Below are 21,785 nucleotides of genomic sequence, written 5' to 3' on the forward strand. Positions count from 1 at the left end.
AGTATCCGTAAATGCAGTTTGTATATTCCCTATATATAGCAGTGCAGAAGTTAATCCCCTCCACTTTCACGCCACGGTATAGGGATACATATCTTCAAATCACTGCCGCACTAGGGCAGGCATGCCGTTGGCAACTCCACTCTGGTGTGGCCGGTAGATATTACTGATTGCCATTTGAAAGACAATAAATGAAGACCACTTACGGAAAGACTGAGATGGCCAAGAGTGATTTATAATCAGCTACCATCTGAAGAATTTTTAATGGAAGTGTGATTAAGTTGTTATTTAGACTACTACATTTGGGTCCTACGGGAGTATACATGGACAATTCAGTCATCATTGTTAGCATACAACGGAGTTAAATGTTTGTCCCATTTTAGGTAAATTCTGAGATTTTGTATGGATCAACTTGTTATATTTTGGTTATCGGTGTTGTCCACTGTTAAATTGTAAAACGTAACAATTAATTTTGATATAAGGTAGTTTTATAGAAAAGGAGCTGAATGGTCATATGACATATTTGTTAACATAAAAAGGTAGAATTACATCTCTATAAATAGTCTGGACGATACCATTGTCCGTTTTAAACAACTAATTTTATTTCCAACTCTCTTTCTCTCTCTCTCTCTTAGCAAATAATTTTCAATTAGTTGATCTGACTTACACAATGAATTAAAGACAATAAACATATAAATGGAAAATAATTTATACTAACGTTTTGATTAGTTCACAGGTTCTTCATTCTATCACTAATATTCATTTTACAAAAATCAAACAATGTAATAGCCAGTGGTTTTACAGCATACTTTAATAGAATGTTCATTCAATCAAATAATTATCATGAAATTAAATATGGTTATTTTCAGCATAATGGCAAAAAAGCAAACTGTAGTTACCATTTTCGATAGCACTTGGTTATGTGTCTACACAAAAGCATTTATTTGTTAATAATGAATATGTGGAACTAAATGTATCTAGGATAGATTTTGTGACCATATGTAAAACAAATCGGCTACTTTCATAATTAATGCAAATAGAACAACTTAGAGTAGAGTATAGATATTAAACCTTAGTAATTCTCTCTCAGACACATATATGAGGATAACAAACGTGTATGTAGTGACACAGCTAGTCCAAACAGATATGTTAATAAGTATATGAATGTGCCTTCATTTCTTCCCAAAATAGAGAAATTCAGTTTGAGAATACTTAGCTTAGTAATGATCTTTATAATGGAAGAGTAGATGGTAAGTTCACTATTAGCTATAATTTTTGTTCATTCAGAAACCATCAGAACTATGCTTTCTCAAGTTGTAATTCCCCATATATAATTGCACGATTGTATGTCGAAAGAAATCATACACTTTGTAAATTAGAACTCCTTATTTGTGTAACACTAAGGAATAATGTGGCTTTATGTTTCTAATCAGTTAAAAAGCAATTGTTATTAATTTGTTTAAATTTATTGTTCCGTTCACTGCAGGGAGTACACTATTCACAGATTTGTATGTCATAATTAACAAGGTCTATTGTGAAAACTGCTACATAAACAAGGACATGAATGCATCTTTAGATTCAGATAATGTAGTTTGGAGGGGAAAATTAGATTTGTTGCTTAAAATGTTGTATTAAAACGTTCGTCACCAATGTTGTTATATATATATTATCTAAAACTTGATTTGGCATTATGCAATTAAGCATTATCTTTGTTAGAACTAGCAAATGTTTAACGATAAATAAAAAATTTCATTTTTCCAGTATCAAAATTAAGCAAATTGCTCGCACAAGCGATAAGATTGTAGATAAATCAGTGCCTGTCTCTCTCAGCTTGTTTTGAGCATGCTTGCGTGGGTCATGAACAGTAAACCACAACTTGTATCATTACCACATTCACTCTGTTGAGGTCATTGAATGCAAGCAAGTTCAGAACCATCCTGCACGAGATGCCATGGCAACTACATGAGAAAAAGCGAAGAGATTGTGTTTTGTTTATATCTCAATCCTCTGCACACACACTGCAAAGCTTGAGGAGTCAAAACAGCGCATGAACTGTACACTAGATGTAATTTTTATGTGAAGCTCTAAAGTCTAAAGATTGTTGTAAGTAATATCTTTATCTTTTGATTTACAGGGTCTGTTTATTTTCATATTCCACTGCTTGTTAAATAAGCAGGTAAGTGTAGAAAGAAAATATACTGAATCTAGAACATTCATTTAGTAAATATAAGAATATGGCTGAATACAAGTTTCAGCTTATTTGGAAAAGTGATAGTGCCTTTTCTGAATGAAAGTGTGAACTAAACTATGACTATCATGTTATACTTGGAACAATGTTGGAAATGCAATGAACGTTCCCAGGATTGCTTTTAAAGATTTGTCCTTACAACATACTATGAAATATATACTTTTCAAGAAATACCATGTAATAGATATTCAGCACTATAAAATGATCAACAAGAACATTCTGCTTTCAGTTAACCTGTGCATGTCCCAATTTATAAGAAATGCATGTTCATGAAATCTTTGGAAATCTAATAGCAAGTGATACTGTGAAACATTGGAAATTTCCTGTATATTGTATGCTACTATTATCCATAAGTGAGATTATATGGTACTATCATGATTTGATCAATTCCTAAAACAGTTTTTAAAGTCCATGGATCTAATTTAGGGAGCTATTTGTCTTTTCAAAATTGACCATTTTTAATCTTATCTGCATATAATTTGTTTTTAGATACATGATGCTATGAAATTAAGAAGTAGACGAAGAAAGATGTCAGATATGTCAGCTTCCACGCTAAGAACTGCATCAAGAGATGAAAATAATGTAAGAGCGAAAATATAAAATTGTAATTAGAACTATTATTTAGATTAAAATACCTAACACTTAAGACATAGCAAATGAATATCTTGCCAAATATACCTAAAAGTTGCATGATGTATTTCCAATACATATACTCTGTATAAAATTAATGTTAAAAACTTGATTAACTTATATACCAAACGGAGAGAAAATTTTTATTCCTGGATTCAACAGTGTATATATTGATACACAATTACGATAAGTCTTCCAATAAAGAAGTATATTGTTATTATATATGATGATCGAAATAATAGAAACCAACTGGCAAATATTGGAAAGTGTTTCTGATGAACATTCCTGGATCATTTGTATGGGTGAAAATAAATAACTAGTCCAGTCTGCACACAACAGATGCTTGTATCTTCAGTTAAAATCATTTGCACCTATGTGATATCAAATGACACTGTTATTTCTGATTGATAAAGTGAACTTGCAGAGAAATTTAAGTGTCCCAAAACACCATGTGTTAAACACCAAACACAGCCAATGAAAACAGAACTGTTCAAAGGAATTATGACACTATCAAATAAAAGCAATGTCTAAAAATACTTACCAGAATCGGCATGAAATATAGAAACAGGAATCATGGAAGACACTGCCTGTTAATAACTTTTCAGATGCAGTCTGCTATTTTGATGCATTGAATCATTTCCAGTAATCAACTGCTGTACATAATCCTTCTGCAGGCCTAATTGCATGGGCAGTTGTACTTTCCATGCCTTATATTTGGAGGCTGATTTTAGCTCTTTTGCTGTCATCAATGACTAGTCAATGAATGAAAATCCTAATTCTCATTCTGACTATGTTTCAGACTGGTCATCAATGACAGGAACTGACCGTGTTGCCTAGCCTCTATATGAATTAAATTTGGATTTTGATCAGTTGAACAGTTAGCATATTTGTCCTGGTCAGTAAACAGTGGTCATGTCTGGAAGAATTTCATTATTGAATTAGATTGAATGTGATATAAAGATCTTTTTGTGTTTTTCTTTCTTGTTCCATATTTGAGTGTTTAAATCGTTACACAAACTGCTGATATTCATGTCTAGTCACATTTTCTATTGAGTCATTGATAAATTGTGCCCTCTTATATGGTGAAAAGTAGGACCAGGACAGCTAATATTGTCAGGTTATTGGTGCTGTGGCTATGCAGAATGATTTAGCACGTTTCACAAACTGTTTGAATATCTCCGATTTTCAGCTATATATTAGGCCTTTATGGAGTGTATTTATTCTGTAATGTCATTAATGGGATGAAATTTAAAGCGATGTTTCCTATCTATTTCTTTTAATTTTGAACTGTGGTACATTCTTCAATGTTATGTCAGTCTTTAAATGCGCTGTTGATTAGGTATGTATATGAATGAAAACAAATTGGTTATTCCTACACAACCAATGATGCGGTTTTATTTCATTAAGTAGTTATTGGTCTGTATATAATCTATTCTCTGTAACAACTGTTTTATTTTGTTGAATAGTTCTTTGTCTGTATATTTGAATTTTGATTTGTCAACGTAGCTTTAACAATTTTTCAGTCATATTGCTATGATGTCTGCATTGTGACAGATTATAGTGATGTCTAGCGGTGTGTCATAACATAACATCCTGACATAAGGCCAACCAGTCCTAACACTAACCTCTCATTGCTGAGTGCCAAGCAAGGCACCTGTTAGTACCATTTTTGTAAGTCTTTGGTATGATTCGCCCGGGAATTGAACCCACGACCTCTCACATCCGAGGTGGATGCTGTAACCACTAGGCCACCGGAGTGGTCTGGTCTGTAGATACTTATCAAATTTGGGTTTTCTTTTCTTAAAATTTTGTAGTGTTTTCTTAATCTAGAAACATTTGACACTTTTAGGCTTCTGATATCTAACAACTATATCCAATTCAGCATATATATTTAAATATCTCTATTAAATCCTTGTAATTCAGAGTTGGAGTGGTCACATACAATGAGTAAATATTGCTCCGAGGTATTAAAACTTTTGAGTTATATTCTGGCATTCAATTAATATACTTTTTTCATTGTTTATTTATTTTAGTCGTTCCTTCTTTGGTTTATTCCAAATATATTTCTTTATTGTAGAAATCACTCAATATTTAAAAATTGTTAGTTTCATTTTTGTTTATATAATACAATATATTATTATTCTGAAAATTTGTAAACGCACCTGTTGAGCCAGATACAAAATCTTTTCTCTGCACTGAAACATATGATTTATCATCTTTCTTGTCATTTGGATTTGTAGCATTGCTTTACTTGATCATCAGTAAGTTTCATCTTGCGTTTACTCATACCAGAAGAGTTACAATCACGTTGTGTTTTAAACTTCTTTATCTGCTAGTTTTCTTTTAAAGCTTTTGCAATAGACTGTAATAACTATTAAAAATTCTGGAGGAATAATATGTCTTGTAGTGCCTGCAGCTCCAGCACTTATTCGACCTTAAACACTTTTAATAATAATCTTTATAAAGATAGAAACCATATATGATATTTTATACTTTCTCATACTTCTGCAATGTTATATCTCTTTAAATCATTTCTAATATTATTACTTTCATCAACCTAAAATTAATTTCATATATCATTAGGTAATATCAATACTATTTAGTAGTACTAATATATCAACTGTATGATTAACTGTACTGACGTATTTTCTGGTACATACTAACTGTGATATTAGTCAGTCACAAACTGACTCAGAGAAACATAAATAACCAATTAAGTGTTTCTGTTATAACAATGCTAGTTGGAGAATCTGTTCTTAAACATTAAAAGCCCAGTAAAGGATACTGTAACATCCTGTACGAATTTAATTTAAGGTTGCATGCTAAAGGGTGTTAAATATGTTGAGTTTCACTTGTATGGTAATTAATAATGTACGATTTAATATGTTTCCATTTTAATCTTTTTATATACATCTTTATTGTGCTTGCAAACCTATTAAATAGGTAGGTATTCGAGTAAGTGTATAAAATCTGCAATATTTTTGAGAATGGATTAACTTTGTTTTATTACTAGGGTTTATGTTTGTAGCTTCCGCTCTCATGCTAACTTTAACAAGTTCTTGTTTAAGTGGAAGTTGTTCTAGTGTAAATCGCCTAATCATATAGCAACAACTACAACATAGATTAAGCAATGTGTTTTGCAGTTTTAAATTTGTGCTTAAATTCATTAATTGAAATTACAACTTTTTAATTTTTCTGCTCTTGCTTCTTTAAAATTCTTAAGAAAGATTTCAATTAGTTTTACAAGTTCATCTCTACATAGAACCTTTTATTTTGTTAAGTTACTGTCTCATTTTACTTCCACCATCCTTCATGTATTTTGCAATGAAATTAAAGTGTAACTTAACTGATGATCAAGTTATTGTCAAGTTAGCATTTTCAGAAAGATCTATCTGTTTCTCTTTTGTTGTTGTTTTAATGTTTTTATTTTCCAACTTTCCTTATCTTACGGCTTTGGGACCATACATTTTTAATAAGCATTTTAGCCCTAATATCCTAGTGCTTTTTTATTGACTGACATTGGTCTTCATATTTATATGACACAAAGCTGTGACACGAGTTTTAAAATCTTAAGATAGGCCATGTATGTATGGAAAGTTAAAATTTGATGTAAATGCTTTCTGTTATGATTTTAGGAATCACTTTAATAAATAGTTCATTATATTATAAACAGGGTAAAACGTTGTGCTTTCTTATCTCCAAAAATAAACTACAAATTTAAAACATAGATCCTAAATGGAGTAAGTGACTTACGATGGTGATTAATGTTTAATGTAAACTAGTTAAAATTGCTTTAAACTGAATTAAACAAAGTTATATACCCTGAGCTAGGGCTCTACACTGCTACTAGTTCTAGATTTTGCCATTCGTACATTGCACACACACACACACACACACACACATATGCACCCGGCAATTAAATCGCATCTAAATGCAGAAAGTTCCATATATATAAAAGTGATATCGCTGGATCTACTGGATGATATAATGTGTGATAATATGAAATGAAATTATACCTGGATAATGAATGTTGTTATGCAAGGTAACACATTTTTATTTATACATCTACAAAGAATCTAGCCCAGGTTAACACAAGAAATAAATATACTGATAAACCAATGTGTTGTTTTGAACAAATGACAGAAGCTCTGTCAGTGTCACTTTTTGATTGTGTGTTCGTTTTGATAACTTTAAGATCATTAATTACCAAAAGGTAAAAACCTCTGCCTTAAATAATAATCTTTATTCAGGGACAAAAAGCTCAATCACTAAATGCATTAGCATTACCCAATAGATGAACAACATGCTATAGTAAACGATCGAGGAAAATATAGCTTATTATATGACTGCCTGCATTGTGTAGGTTTTCACAGCATATAAAGAAACAAAATTAACCTTTGAACTAACTATTGCATGTACAAAGATTATCTCTTATCCATTAGTATGATTCATACATCTATCTCATCTCTCCAATGGTAGTTAGTGACCTGTACTTTAGACTTAAATTCTTTAGCATACTATATTGTCTATAGGAAACAATCACCAGACCACTTCATCTTTTTATAATCATTTTTCCTTCTCATCTGCATTCGTAACAGTGAACTTTATGCCTGCAGATCTTCTTCACCTACAGTGTCCACAATTAGATTAAATGGATGTCAACAGTGTTTATTTTTACTTTTGCTATATGACCTTTCACAGCCAATTAAAATTACAAACCTGAAAATGGAAATATAAATAAATATTATTATCTTGGGAAATATAAATCCTGCTAAATAAGTATAATCATCAAGTACTATAAGATGAAAGATAGAAAATAGAAGTCCTAGAATTGTATAACATTATCTGAAGTAAAAGACGTAAACACCTTAAAAAATATAAGTTTAAAATCTGATCAATAAAATGCATCCGCCCAGGAGTCCAAGATTTTATGTGATGGTACATAAAGTTCATTAACTGAGTCAATGTGAACAAAAACTTCTATCTTGCAGTGTGGACGTTAATACATTTAACACAACTATGCTCCACTGCAAGCGGATACTGGTATGCATTCGCTTTGGTACAATGTCACCTCATCTCTGCGATTTTTTTATGTGACATATGGCACTCTCTGATAATGTGTTTTAATGTTCCACTTCTTGTGTATAGACGTTTGTTCCACATACGTTGCCAAGTATGAGCATATGATATGCCAATTTATATTATGTACTATTTGCAATCACACTATAGTATCCTTCAATCTGAAACAGCGATTGCAGGGACGCTAGGATAATAAGTACTGAAGATACAAGTAATTGCAACATTCAAGAAGTTATGCCTAGATTCCACAAAGGTAGATCAATCAATACATTGATGCAAATTACCATAAGTCATCTTCACACCTGTCCACGTGCCTGTATTGTTTTTATCCACGGGGCTATCAAGGATATTAACATTTGTCACTGACATTCTTTTAAACAACTTGTTCCAATATGCAAAATCTGACCTAATGTTTTCCATAATTGACTTGCATATCATTGAAATAAAAGGTCGTTTGTGATTGGTAAATCTTTTACCCTAAAATATGAAATTTTGACAAATTAATATTGTATATAATCATGATGACCTTTTCTAGATTTTAAGGAATTTGCCTAACTTCCACTGACTATACTTGATTTCAACTGAAAACTGTAATAATTCGCTTCTCTTTGTTCATTTTCCACTAATGTCTCCTTAACCTCCACTGAATCTGTACATTTTGAACTGAAATTATTTGAAAATGAGCTGCAAACATACTCTGTATCCACTTAATGTCCACTTGTTAGGTGTAAGGTACACTATTCCTGTATTGTATGCAGATGAACTTAAATTTGGCTTCAAGTTGAATCAGTATCATTTAAGAGTTCTACTGACATTTCATTGTTTCCCAACTGACCCAAATCCATTTGGTCCAATTAAAACACATTTGGATTCTAATAAAAGAGGCACAAAACTAACCTCTGACAGTATTTAACATTATTTGTTTGCCAAATACTTTTCCTTTGCTGTTATAATATAAACCAGCACGCTTTCCGATTTGTTTAAAGTGTTCCTTTGCTTATCGATTTACATATTATCAACCCATTGCATTATAGGTAGCTACTCCTTTGTGTAGTGTTTCCATGATTTCCAGTACATGCACAAACCATTATGATGCAATGTTCCTTTCTCTCAAAATAAACAGTTCCCTTTGTGTTGTTGATATAACAAAATCTCCATATTGTTTCCTTTATTACAAGTATATAGAGCAGAAAAAGAGGGTTGGAAAATATTTTTACTTCATTCACCAATGTTTCTTCTGTCATCTGAATCTTCTGTTCTTTTATAAAGGGATGTCAAGAAGAACAAGAGTTTCCATCATTCCAAGGTCAGTTTGGAGAGATTATGAAGAAATGAAGTTTCCCGTATCACAATCTAAGACCACCATCATCACAGTAAAGTTTTCCAACTAGCTCAGCTGTGCCCAGTTTATGCATACCCCTCAATTGATCTCAATGTCTACCAGCAGCAGGCAGATGTACATACCCACAACCCAATATATGGCAATCAAAATCACAATATAGGTTGTCGACCAAATTGGTCTCATTCATGGTATGTCAGCCCATTAAATTACTACGATCCCTACTACCATCAGTTAGATGTGTATTTCCACATCCCAGTCTATGATGACAGTTTTCCCATTATACCAGTAGGTCGCCACCCAGCTCAACCTTAGCCAGGTTATACCCACCCATCGATGCACTATGATCCCTACCACCGGCAGTCAGATATGTGCATTTCTCCACACCAAGAAAGAGCAAAGGTCCAGTACAAAGAAAATGGCGATCAGTATATCTGAAAACTCTAGTCTTAATGTTTAAAATTGTTGTATTTGCATAGGGCTTAATTTTGCTTTAATAATCCAATTTATATAATAGTGTATATTGGTTCAGTTGGAGTACAAACTAGGAAAACGTATGTGATTTTGCCTACTATCCTTTTTTTGTAGGCACCACAATTAGATGTAAATATATTTTTTCTTTGCAAAACTGCTAGGAACTATGTATATCAATTAGGTCTTGTGGTAATCTTTGATGTTGGTATGTGCTGGTATCACTGGTTTTGTCATCACTTGTAATTTTAGTTTCCAAGTATTTAATGGTCTGATACACTCATATTGCAATGTATGTCCATTTCCTTACTGACTGAATAAAATACCATCAATGTGTCAGTATTTATAATGACTTTAGATGCAAAATGTTATAATAGGGTCAGGTATGGTTATCAATGCTTACTTTCAAGCATGGAAAGAAATATATTTTGCATAAAATGCACATGCATGTAAAGTCTTTAACTTTAACAAATGAAGTATTGCTTCTCATTATCAGCAGTGACTCTTCGTTGAACATCAGTATTATGTGCAAAACAATGTGCCTGAATCAGTCCTGCCATCCATGATACAAAAACGACTAAATATAATTTATCAAATTATGGAATAATTATCTACCAAGACAAGTAATTATGAAAACTCTGGAAATCTCTAATCGGATACATGTTGAAAGACTTACAAAACAAGTTATTTCAAGTTGAATATGTTTCAAAGGCTTTAATTTAATATTTGATGTAAAACAGTTTACTTAAATATATTATCAAAAATATATACATTTAAACATAAACCATTAATAAGTTTGTAATACTTTATCTGCACTATTTATGAAGGAAATAAATGCATCTAAGATTGAGGCATGTATGTTATGCTTCCATAATTTATTAAAATCTTCATTTTTGGGCCAAGTTTCGTTGATTTGCTATATCTTCTTCAGTTTACATTCTGTTACAGAAGACAAAATTTACATACTTCATTACAAATTATTCTCAATTTTTTAAAACTATTTCTCGCTATTAAACTAGATGGGTTTACCATGAGACACATTTTAACTCAAGTTGTGTTTTGGATGTTGGATTTCCTGTCACACAATTTATACTTAATACCTTCTAAAAGAGACTGTTATCGAATAACATTTGCTTGACCTCATATAGCCTTCAGCAAGTCAATAGTTGAAGCTCTAAACTTTGTTTCCAGAACAATTGAGTTGGCCAAATTTCAAACTGAGTAGAATGATCCTTAGGACATCTCTTTTGCTTAAATTGTGTCTGGGGTGGCATCAGTAGGAATGAGGAAAAAAGTATATTTTCCGCTTTACCAGAACAGCTGAGTTAGTTTCAATCAATGTTTGCAAATGGACATATTGTATCTAAAAGGCCTGGGTGAATTTCTGGCAGTGTTAAGCCCTCCTGATCAAGAATATGAGAAAATTATTTTCAGCTTCTCCAGAACAACTGAATCAATTTGATTCAAACATTTCAATCTTCAAATTCTGTAAAAATGGGCTCAGTGGTGTTTGCCCTTGCATAAGTAGAAATTTATGATGTATATGCAATTTGAAATTCTTTTGGGCCAATATCTAAAAACTTTCATAACATTCATGAAAAATATCTATATCATTTTTAAACACGATTGATGGCTATTTGAATTTGAGTTATGATGTTGAAACATTTGTAATTCTTGATCTTTTGGGGTTTTGTCAAATTATATTAGTGAGAATAATTAACCACAAAGTTGATAAGCATACAATATTATGACAGAGAAGCTACTTAAAACCATGAAAATATAAAATTGTGAAAATATATAATTGTATATCTTTTTGTTGTAATGCTGTTTATAATACTAATCCATTTTATACCATTTTTTTTATATATTATGTCTCCAGTAAAGTTATACCCAACTTAGGTGAAATAATATTCCTATTAAACACTTGTTAACACTTTAAATAAAAGAAAGATATTAATTAGAAAGTTTTATTTTTTTATTTTAATGACGAATGATTGTTTTCAATATCTACAACAAACGTTTTGGACACTTTTCGCACTTATCAAGAGAAAATTTATCACTGCATATAGGATATTCTATTATTTTGTCTAGAAAAAGAACATTCAGTGTAGAACCTGATATTGTTTGTTATGTTATGAGACGTCTTCCCATGCAAGTGTGTGCTGGTGTAGTGTAGTAGTCGTTGTAGTGCAATATATTCAAATAAACGAAGGCCATTTGACATAATGTGTGATTCTACATTACTGTAATACTTAAGTCATACATTACTAAATGGTGTATATCGACATGGCAAAACATTTTCCCGACAACTAATTATATTGTGATATGAATAATTCGGACTATTGAAGCAAAAAACACGTTGATAATACATTATTAGCTAGGGTAACAGTTACTCCAAAGCTATAAATGCAATGCAAATTTGCAAGGACATTTTAAGGAATATAAGATATGTGAATATGTGACATTGAAGAATATCTTCTGAAACGTTCATAGGCTTAATAGTTATGTTGTAGTTTGCTAGAATTTATTTAGCTTATAAAAATCCTCCGCTAATGTAAAATATGTTGATTTAAAGGATTGTATGGACACTATATCACTACACATCATGAACATAATTGTTATCATGTGATTCACAATACGTGCAAATGGTCTTATCGTATATTAATAGAACTAATTGTGTCACTTGACTTTTTGCATCAAAAATATAGCTTTAGTTATTGCTTTTTAATATTTATTTGCATTTTATTTTACTAGTACTTGAATCATGTACACAATGCCTCAGAGATTATGATTCCATAATATATTTTTACATAAACTTCTTTTTCAAATGTATCACATTTAATCAGCTCATAAAACATATATTACTTGCTTTTCCTTTGTCCCTTTTGAGAATCCGTGTTCCAAATTACATTGCCAACCAATCAAGCTACAAATTTACATCATGTGTGTAATAAATAATATGATACAAGTTAGAGAGTTTTAAGTCTTACTCTGTGGATATGTGTGAATGGTTCAGACGTATATTGGCTGGTGGTTACAGGCAAGGCAATGAGTACTGTAACCCACGGATCTGGATTTGAATCTCTATTGAGTATGTGTTACAATTCTCTAGTCTGTATCGTAATAGTATTTCTTTGTATTTAAAAATTATGTTAAAGTCACCAAGCATTCTCCAAATACATACATCCATCCATCCATCCATCCATCCATCCATCCATACATATGCATCCATAATTGTTGTATAAGTATAGTAGGCATCAGTCCTAATTTCATTTTGAAAATTGTATATGTGTAAAAAATGATTATATATTAATGGAACCCATGATATGTAATATTTGTTCCTATGTTAAGTTTGTTCGTGATATGAAATGTTGAAATTTAAGCTTCAAACAATGTAAAGATTGTGAAATGTATAATGAATTATTGCTGGCATAATAGGGAACAAATAATAAATTCAGAAAATACAACTAAAAATTATTAGTGAACATAGAAAATTGTATAAAAAGATACCCACTGTTGTAACAAGGACTGAACGAATAGTGTATTTTAAATAATGTGCTGCTGTGTAAAGGTCGCATAATTTGCCTAATAGAAAATAATAAATCCTGAATGAAGAAAATTACACCTCCTCTAGTAAATCAGAATGAAATTATGAAAGAGATTCATTACAAGAAAGCTACCAAAGCTAATTAAAAAAATCATGGATATAGATTTGAGGTTAGTAAAGAAACTAACCAGATGCTTTTAAGATGAATCATGCTTTATAAAAAATCTAGGTAGAAAATTAGAGATTTATGTTCAGGAAATGGTCAGCTAGATTTATTGGTCATGAAGGTAGTTTAGATTCATATAATAAAAACTAGAACTAAAAGCATAATAAAAAATAATGAACTAGAAGAAAATACTTCAATAAGTCTTTAATATACTACATTTAAAGATAATCAGGCATAAGTTTAAGTACACAATGGGGAACTTGCTAAAACTCTACTAATGACAAATTCACTGAAACAATTTAAAATTTTGAGGAAATGGTGAGTGTAGCAAACCAGTTTTATAAGGTCTTGAGAAAAGATATTTATCCATTTGTATACGTAATTTTATTTGAAAGACTTAATGAAACGGAACATCTGCTGATTGGTAAATTTCAACCCAAGCTCACCTGATCTGAAATTAGTGCGGCTGATTACTTGTTCAAACTAAATTAACTTAGCGGTCATTACGACTTCTGCAGAGGATACTTTAATGGTATCTGATATGGTTTTGAAAAATTCAGATCTGCTTGTATGAATAATAATAAAACAGACCCAGCACATTATTTTGGAAACTTTGGACTTGCTCATAATACTAATTTGAAAATAAAAAATGGTACAGGTGTTCAATTGCTGAAAGTTTTCATTGACTGAATATGGCATCAGAAAAGGAATAATTATTATACCTAATGTATATGATGATCCACGATAACGAAGTTAACGATAGGAAAATAAAAAGGATAATGGAGATTACAATGCATCAATATCAGTTTCATGTATCAAGTTTGATAACAGTTTATAGGATTGGGCCATGGGCAAACCGATGCCTTTTACAAACTTTAAATGAGCCGATAAAAAATAATAATATAAATGGAAGAAAATATGATGCTCTGAGGTGACGGTAATAAAATTGGTGGAATTCCAGAAGTAGATTTAGTCTTGCCACCAGATTTGCAGTACTATTTTTTAAAGATTATCCTTTTGAAGCAGACACTTAATTCCTATTAAAAATCTCCACTACAAACAAAAGTGATGGACGCTTGAAAAAGGTATATTAAAAAAACAAGAGATATATATTATTTGCTGACATAATTTGTTGTATTTGTTTGTTGGGGTTTTTTGTGTTGTTTTTTTGTTGTTGTTGTTGTTGTTGTTGTTGAACGCCATTTTTCTGCACTTAATATGTTATACAAGGCCGCCAATATTGTTTACACTAATGTTTTTCATTTGAGTGTGTTTTTGTTGTTCATCATGGACATCTTCAGTTGCTTCTCCAAGTTGCCGATCTTAGTTATACCTCTGTGAATATACGATGATTGGTAATCTTTCCAGGGTATTTTTTAAAATAATTCTTAGGATCAGAAAAGGAGGAATAAAATGATCCAACGGACATTGATTTGTCACTGTCTACAAATTGAATGGAATTCTAACAATTTTTGTTGTTGTTGTTCTAGGGTTTAACGCCATTTTTCAGCACAAGATAGGCTATACATGGCGGCCAGTATTAATGGTGGAGGAAGAACCCTGGAAAACCCAGGTAAGAACCACCGACCCACGAGAAGCTACTGGCAGGCTTTCCCACGTACCCACGCTAGCCGAGCTTTGGACTCGAACCCACGCAGACAGAGGTGAGATGGCAGTGATCCAGAACGGTGAGCGCTTTAGACCACTCGGCCACTCGGGGCCCCCTAACAATTTTTGAGTATACAATAAAATGTGTTGCTTCAGTATCTGCTTTGTACACTGGATTCATCTGATTTTAACTTTCCTAGTATTTCATTCATTACACCTTCATCTAAATATTTGTTCTCATAGATTCAGAAACAAGATATTTTTTTCCGGGTTCTTCCTCCACCATTAATATAGGCCGCCATGTATAGCCTATCGTGCTGAAAAATGGCGTTAAACCCAACAACAACAACAACAACAAATCCTCGGAGATGGTAGAGATGATATCAATATGTGATCTGCTGATAAAAAAGTTATACTTTCGCTCGTGGCTTTGCTCCTTGAGCAAATATGAATTTATTTGAACCATGCGCGTTATCATCCCAGGAAAGGACAGCATCCTCCATATTGTACCATATATAAAAATTTAACCTATGCTGTAAATCCGAGCAAGTTCTTAAAAATTTGTGCACAATTTTGCTTGTATCGAATGCTTTGACAATGTAACTTTTAATTCTGCCCTTCAGAATTATTTTCAACCATACTTAAACTAGTTTCAAGTCTGAGAAGGGAAACAGTTTGGCTGAATAAGACTAAAGAAAATTCTCACTCTAACACATGGAAATAAAGCTGTCTGTTTATTGAAACAACAACGAATGTGACTGTACTACTATGCAAATAAAGCCCATATAGAACCAGGATATCCAAAATAGATATACCTTAATGTAAAAATTTTTATAAAACAAAAATATTCGAAAACGACAATTCTGTAACACGTGATTTACATGGGTTTTTCGAATTTTATGAATTGCGAAGTAGGTCTTTGAAATACAATGCATTTCAGGGGACTTAACTGTGCATGTTCAAAATAATGATATACGTTACAATATATTACCTCCCGTGAATACAATTCAGCTTAGAGGTGAAAAGATATAACAAGAAAAGAAAATGCATGCACACGTATCTTCTGTTCATTTCATAAGTGAATAGAAATCCAGTTAATCTAAAAATAAAGTTACTGTATTGCATCATGATATCTACTTGCATCATTATGCAAAAAGGTACATATTAGTTCAGCAACGAGATCAAATAAATCAAGCTAAGGATCGTTACCAGTTAAAGCACATTTTAATATAAATTTTCCCCCATCCAGGAATGCATGAAGCCTCCATAGAACTTGAAGAACATGTAAAATATGAATTTCATTCGTATTATTCTTTTAATTAACATAACGATTAATACGATTATTTGAAGTACTGATATATATAATAAAAAGGTTATTGACTGAGTATTGAAAAATATTGAGCCCTCGTTCATGTGGTGTAGGATATATATATATATATATATATATATATATATATATATATATATATATATATATATATATATATAAAACCACATAGATTACCAATAACATGGTATTTAAAGTGTTGGTGGTATACAGCAATTTGATATCCGAATACTATTGGTATACCAAATTGTGATCCACCCATGGCTCAATAATACGCATACATAAATATTCCATAAACTGTGTGTTGTTGGGTCTATTCCTGTAGATCATTGATTTGTTGTTGTTGAGTTTAACTATAGTGGCATGCGCACAATTGTGCATGTGCCACGTTTTTCTGAGTGCACCGCAGCCTGCTAGTTGTTCTTGGGGAAGAGAATGGTGCCACCTCCCCCAGGCTTTTATGGGTTCAAGGAACCCTTATTGTTTGGCCTCAATCTGTGGGTCCATAAAGGTCCCTTACAGTTGAATTGTTGGCTGTCATTAGTGGGAAGGAGTTTTTAGATATTGCCTCTGTCAGTTATTTATTTATTAATGTTTTTAGAGAATGAATGTTATTTATACTTTATTTTGCAAGAGACCGGCGTCCTAGCCGATTACACGGTTCGTTAAAGACTTATAGGACCGGAGTCCTAGCTGATTGCTCGATTCGTTAAGGACATCTAGGACATCCGATTTTGTGGTTTCCTTAGTTTTTGATAGGTGCTTCGTAAGTGAATTATTTTATTAATATTTTAATAAAATTTAATCATATGTTATGGGTTTTTATGTGGGGGCTTCTAAATTTATTTAGCTAGTTACTGGGTCTTTTGGTTTTGTGGGGATAGTAATTATATTTTGTTCCTAAGTCCTGCTGAGTCTATGAATTTATTTATATTTTTATATGCTGATTGTTTATTTTTTTTAGAGTCCATAAGTAACTCTGGGTATGTGTTTGGTGATCCAATCTCTTTTTGGTTTTTGATAAATATTTTCCTAGCGGGTTGATATTTTGGGCATATATTGAATACGTGGTGTAGATCAATGATGAATTTCATTCATTAATCATTAGTGAGATATGAAAATAACGACACAAAGTAATAACAATCCCCATTTTCTGAATGAATTTAACATGGTACACAATTTAATCGCAATCGCGAGAGTGAAAAAGAAATTGGGCTGGATAATAAAAAAATTTGAAACTGAAATTGCACCAAGTAATCTACAATATCTTTCTCCATAACGGTATGGGACCTATGTAAAGTGTTTATGTAATCCATGATACAAAGTTTCAATTGCCGGTCGACACAATAAGGTAAATGTCCTGGCTACTTAATGTATTTAAGGCCTTGTTGATGTTGTTGTTGTTATACCTATTAATAGGTTCTAAAAATCGATTATTATTAATTAAATATGAAAATATGCAAAGGTCCCCCCCCCCCAACATCTGATGACGATCGTATCAAGATAATGGCGAAAATCCATGAAAAGACCAGAATAGAGGATCTTTGCTTGTGTAATACCACAACGTCTCTCGACCTATGAAGAATAATGGTAAATGTTAAGTCCAACCGACCAAAGGAAGAGAGAGAGAGAGAGAGAGAGAGAGAGCAAACAACAAATGTATGGTCAGTAGTAATCTTAATTAAAGCAGAATAATGACTTAGATCATATATATATATATATATATATATATATATATATATATATATATATATATATATATATATATATATATATAGAGAGAGAGAGAGAGAGAGAGAGAGAGAGAGAGAGAGAGAGAGAGAGAGAGAGAGAAACAAATTTACATCAGTAGTAATGTTAATTAAAGCAGAATAATGAATTTGATCAACTTGAAATATATTAAATTATTTTAATTACGTCTAGTTGGTTTGTCATTTCACTTAAATTTTATTCCACGCTAATTTCTTTGAGCCTGTATGTCAATGCATTGATGAGCGTTCAGTATTCAAGAGTATTACATGTTCATTTTTTTCTCCGTTAACTTTACATTGTCAGAATCGTGCAATATTACTCAATACTGAACTCTCGTGCAAATACACATATTGCATTCACGTACATAAAGGAACCACTTTCTAATGTAAACAATCAATGGGCGCAGACGCCAGCACTTTTGATTTATGAACAAATCATGGACACTCGTGTAGTAAGTGCTTTACGTTGTGGTTGTTTAAAGTTGTTTCTGAATGAAGTAAAGCAGATGTTTCGTGGACTGCCACATACCAGCTGATTTGGTTCATGTCGCTTACATTTTTTGACACAATGTTTCTGATTTAGGCTAGCTATACAACAGACGCAAGAAAGGGTCCTTACAAATAACATACAAGTGACAAGGTATATACTGTCTTCTTTAGCTGGTGATACGAATGGCAAAAAAATATACTACGTTCTGAATTTCCTCAAAATGTACTTTCTTATTTCTGCAAATCCGAATTACATGAGCCATGCCATATGTTCTCAATCTTGATTACACATTTCGAAATTGTACTGTAATTTCGAATATAAGTGCAATTACAGCTTCCTTACTGGACTCAGAATGAAATTAGCAGTAAATTCCATAGTGTCTATTTGATAATTGCAATTGAAAGACTTCATATTTTTCCAACATTATTGATTTCAAACTTTCACTGACAGAAACAGAAACACATTTGCAGATGTCAACACGCTTCTCCATCGCTTGTTCAATCAGATGCATTTCGTATGAAATTGTCAAATATAAATCCAGTCCAAAATCACGAAATTTCGTAGAATCAAAAAAAAAAAAAAAAAAAACCATCTCTTAATTCAGATCAAATGGAAAAGTTGTTGCAATGCGCATTCATTCACAATATGACTCCAAATTTCAATTTTAACTAGACACGCCCTTTTCTTTCGAAAGTTATGTCGAGTGTGCGACTAAGTTCAAATTTATCTGGGCGGAGTAATGTGTGCACAGTAATAACGTTGTTGTGAAATGATGAATTAGCGCCCATGTATTTAGTTTGTTATACTGTATACAGTCAGTTACTTTGTTTCTTGTAGTGTATTTTGTTAATACAGTTAAGCATTAGGTAGAATACAAAAATGAGCATATAATAAAAGGTTACTGCATTTGTATGGGAAAATATGAACTCGTTTTGTCGGATGGATATATCGCACTTCCAAGGTCGTACAGTATTTCCATTCGAAAAACACGTTCATATTTTCCCATACAAATGCAGAAACCTATCATCTATGTGTCTGTAGGTCTAGTGCTCTACTTTTTTTCATTAAAATCGTCTTTTAAGTATACATCATAAGTGCAACTTATATTGATTGAATCAATGTGAATAAAAATAGAAACTCAGAATTGAAGAAAAAAAAACTTATCAATATGAAAAGATGTTTGTGAATATTCACCAAAAAAAAATACATTTTGTAGCGGACACACTCGGCAAGCATACGAGTTCATTCACCCAGTCAATACACAGTTGCCTCTCATCATTCTAACACCGTTCGAATGGCAACTATATGTATTTCTATGTGATATAAATAAAATATATGTATAGTATATACGCTGTATCAATGATATACCACAAGAGGCTTGCCGAGTTTCCTTTTGACGAAAAAGTTATATATCTCGTGGTATATCACTGGTACAGCGTGCATGCTATATATATAAGTCAGTGCTGGCTTATACACGATGGTATTCTAACGTGCTATTGGCATAATAACCTTTAGCTTTTTCTTTGGAAATAAATTAAATGACACTTGGTTAAATTGGTAGAGAATAGAAAAGGTCAGTGGCAGGACTTTTATGAACCCTTCGTAGATTTCCAACCATAACATTTTCTCCGTCCATGCAAAACGTTTGTAATGGAAAGATGCAGTCATCAATAGCAAATGCAATGTTAGAGCCATCCTATTTTTGGCAGAAGCAGATCTTCCTGTATGTAAATAAGGCAGTACATCTGTACTGTGCAAACCATGCAATATATTAAACAAATCCGCGCGTGTATTAAAGTGATACCGTTTTACTGGAAGCTCTGTCCTCTCTTTAAGTAATAGTGATCAGAATGCAAATGCAGGTAAATATTGCCAATACTACGGGATATGTCAGGCAGTTAGTCGTGCACTCACACAACAGCTATGTCGCAATTAGCAACTAGAACGAATAGCCGCAGCTCTACATATATCTCCATTTCTTTCGACAATGACCCACCTATCTCCTCCTTGCTGGATACTGATCCAGACTGCCCACAATTGCAAAAGGAGATATTTGGAGGTAATTACGTAAATTTATCGCCATTACTAATTTTGCATGAATTCGAACACCAAGCTAACATGTAGTCAGGTCAGTGATGCATGAATTTAGTGTGGAAGTTTCGTAATCAGTGTTCACCTATGACCTAAGTCGATGACCATAGACTTTCCATGTAACCAGCGAGTTCATACTAGCTTACATGTGCTGCAAAGGAATTATGTGCGAGATCTTCCATTCCAAAAGGCAAGAATTGAATACATAACTAAAAGAGAGGAAAACGAAACGTGTGCTGACTAAATGACGTCCTGACGTTTATGAGTATCACAAAGAATTTGGATGCAAAGCAGGCCATTTATTGCATTGCCATAAACATTAAAGTAGATTGGAGTAGATTTCACTCCAGGCTACAAACATATGTCCTATTTGTTTATAAGATTATTACATGCAAGCTGCACCGTCGCCCTCTTAGAGGGGTGGTTATTTGGATTTGGCTAGCGTTATCTAGAGAATGTTCTCCCTCGATCTTATAGCCCCGTAGGACTGGACAAATAGAATATCAACAGAGAACTGAGCAAGACTTTTGGGAAGAAATAATGCAATACGAGCCCATTAGACAAGAAAAATAACAAAATTTAATCAATAACAATCACTATCAGCAATTACAATTCAACTTAAGGAAGGCGTGTCAACAGAATTTAATAGCGCTGTCTAATTTTGATTTATTTCGTCATAATAACGAGTAGTGAAAAGAGCGCAATGTCCACGACAGATTGCATCACCTTCCTTCCTTGACTGTGTATCGATGTCTTCATATTTCCTCGAGCCTTCCTATTGTGAACTCTTCATCCCTTTCCGGACTTCTTAGACCTTTATTCTGAACTTGTCACTTCTTTCTCAGATTTTCCAGAAAGCTGTTCCTTAATGTAATTCTCTTTCAGAAAGTGTGTGCCCTAGCACTAAACCCTGTCTTTTCTTACAAGATAGTCACCTGACCTCCTTTTCCTGTTTAAAAAGGAAAGCACTATTCCTTTTAGGCGTCCTCGGAGCTAACTTCTCCTCTCCCAGGATATTTAAGACTAAAGAATTTTGGCAAA

General features: G+C 32.5%; 1 protein-coding gene across 1 annotated transcript in view; it reads left to right on the forward strand.

The window, feature by feature from the left end:
* The window catches only part of LOC149802770 (adhesion G protein-coupled receptor L3-like), a 123,287-nt gene extending 110,551 nt beyond the window's left edge, over positions 1 to 12,736 (forward strand). The window contains exons 25-27 of the mRNA XM_089952198.1: positions 2,132 to 2,173; positions 2,735 to 2,827; positions 9,224 to 12,736. Of these exons, the coding sequence (XP_089808324.1) occupies positions 2,132 to 2,173; positions 2,735 to 2,827; positions 9,224 to 9,289 (201 nt within the window). The 3' untranslated portion in view covers positions 9,290 to 12,736. The remainder of the gene's footprint in view (positions 1 to 2,131; positions 2,174 to 2,734; positions 2,828 to 9,223) is intronic.
* Positions 12,737 to 21,785: the final 9,049 nt, after the last annotated feature.

The sequence above is a fragment of the Sinohyriopsis cumingii genome, chromosome 3 (assembly GCF_028554795.1).
Source record: "Sinohyriopsis cumingii isolate HCF-2022 chromosome 3, ASM2855479v2, whole genome shotgun sequence".
Classification (NCBI taxonomy): domain Eukaryota; kingdom Metazoa; phylum Mollusca; class Bivalvia; order Unionida; family Unionidae; genus Sinohyriopsis; species Sinohyriopsis cumingii.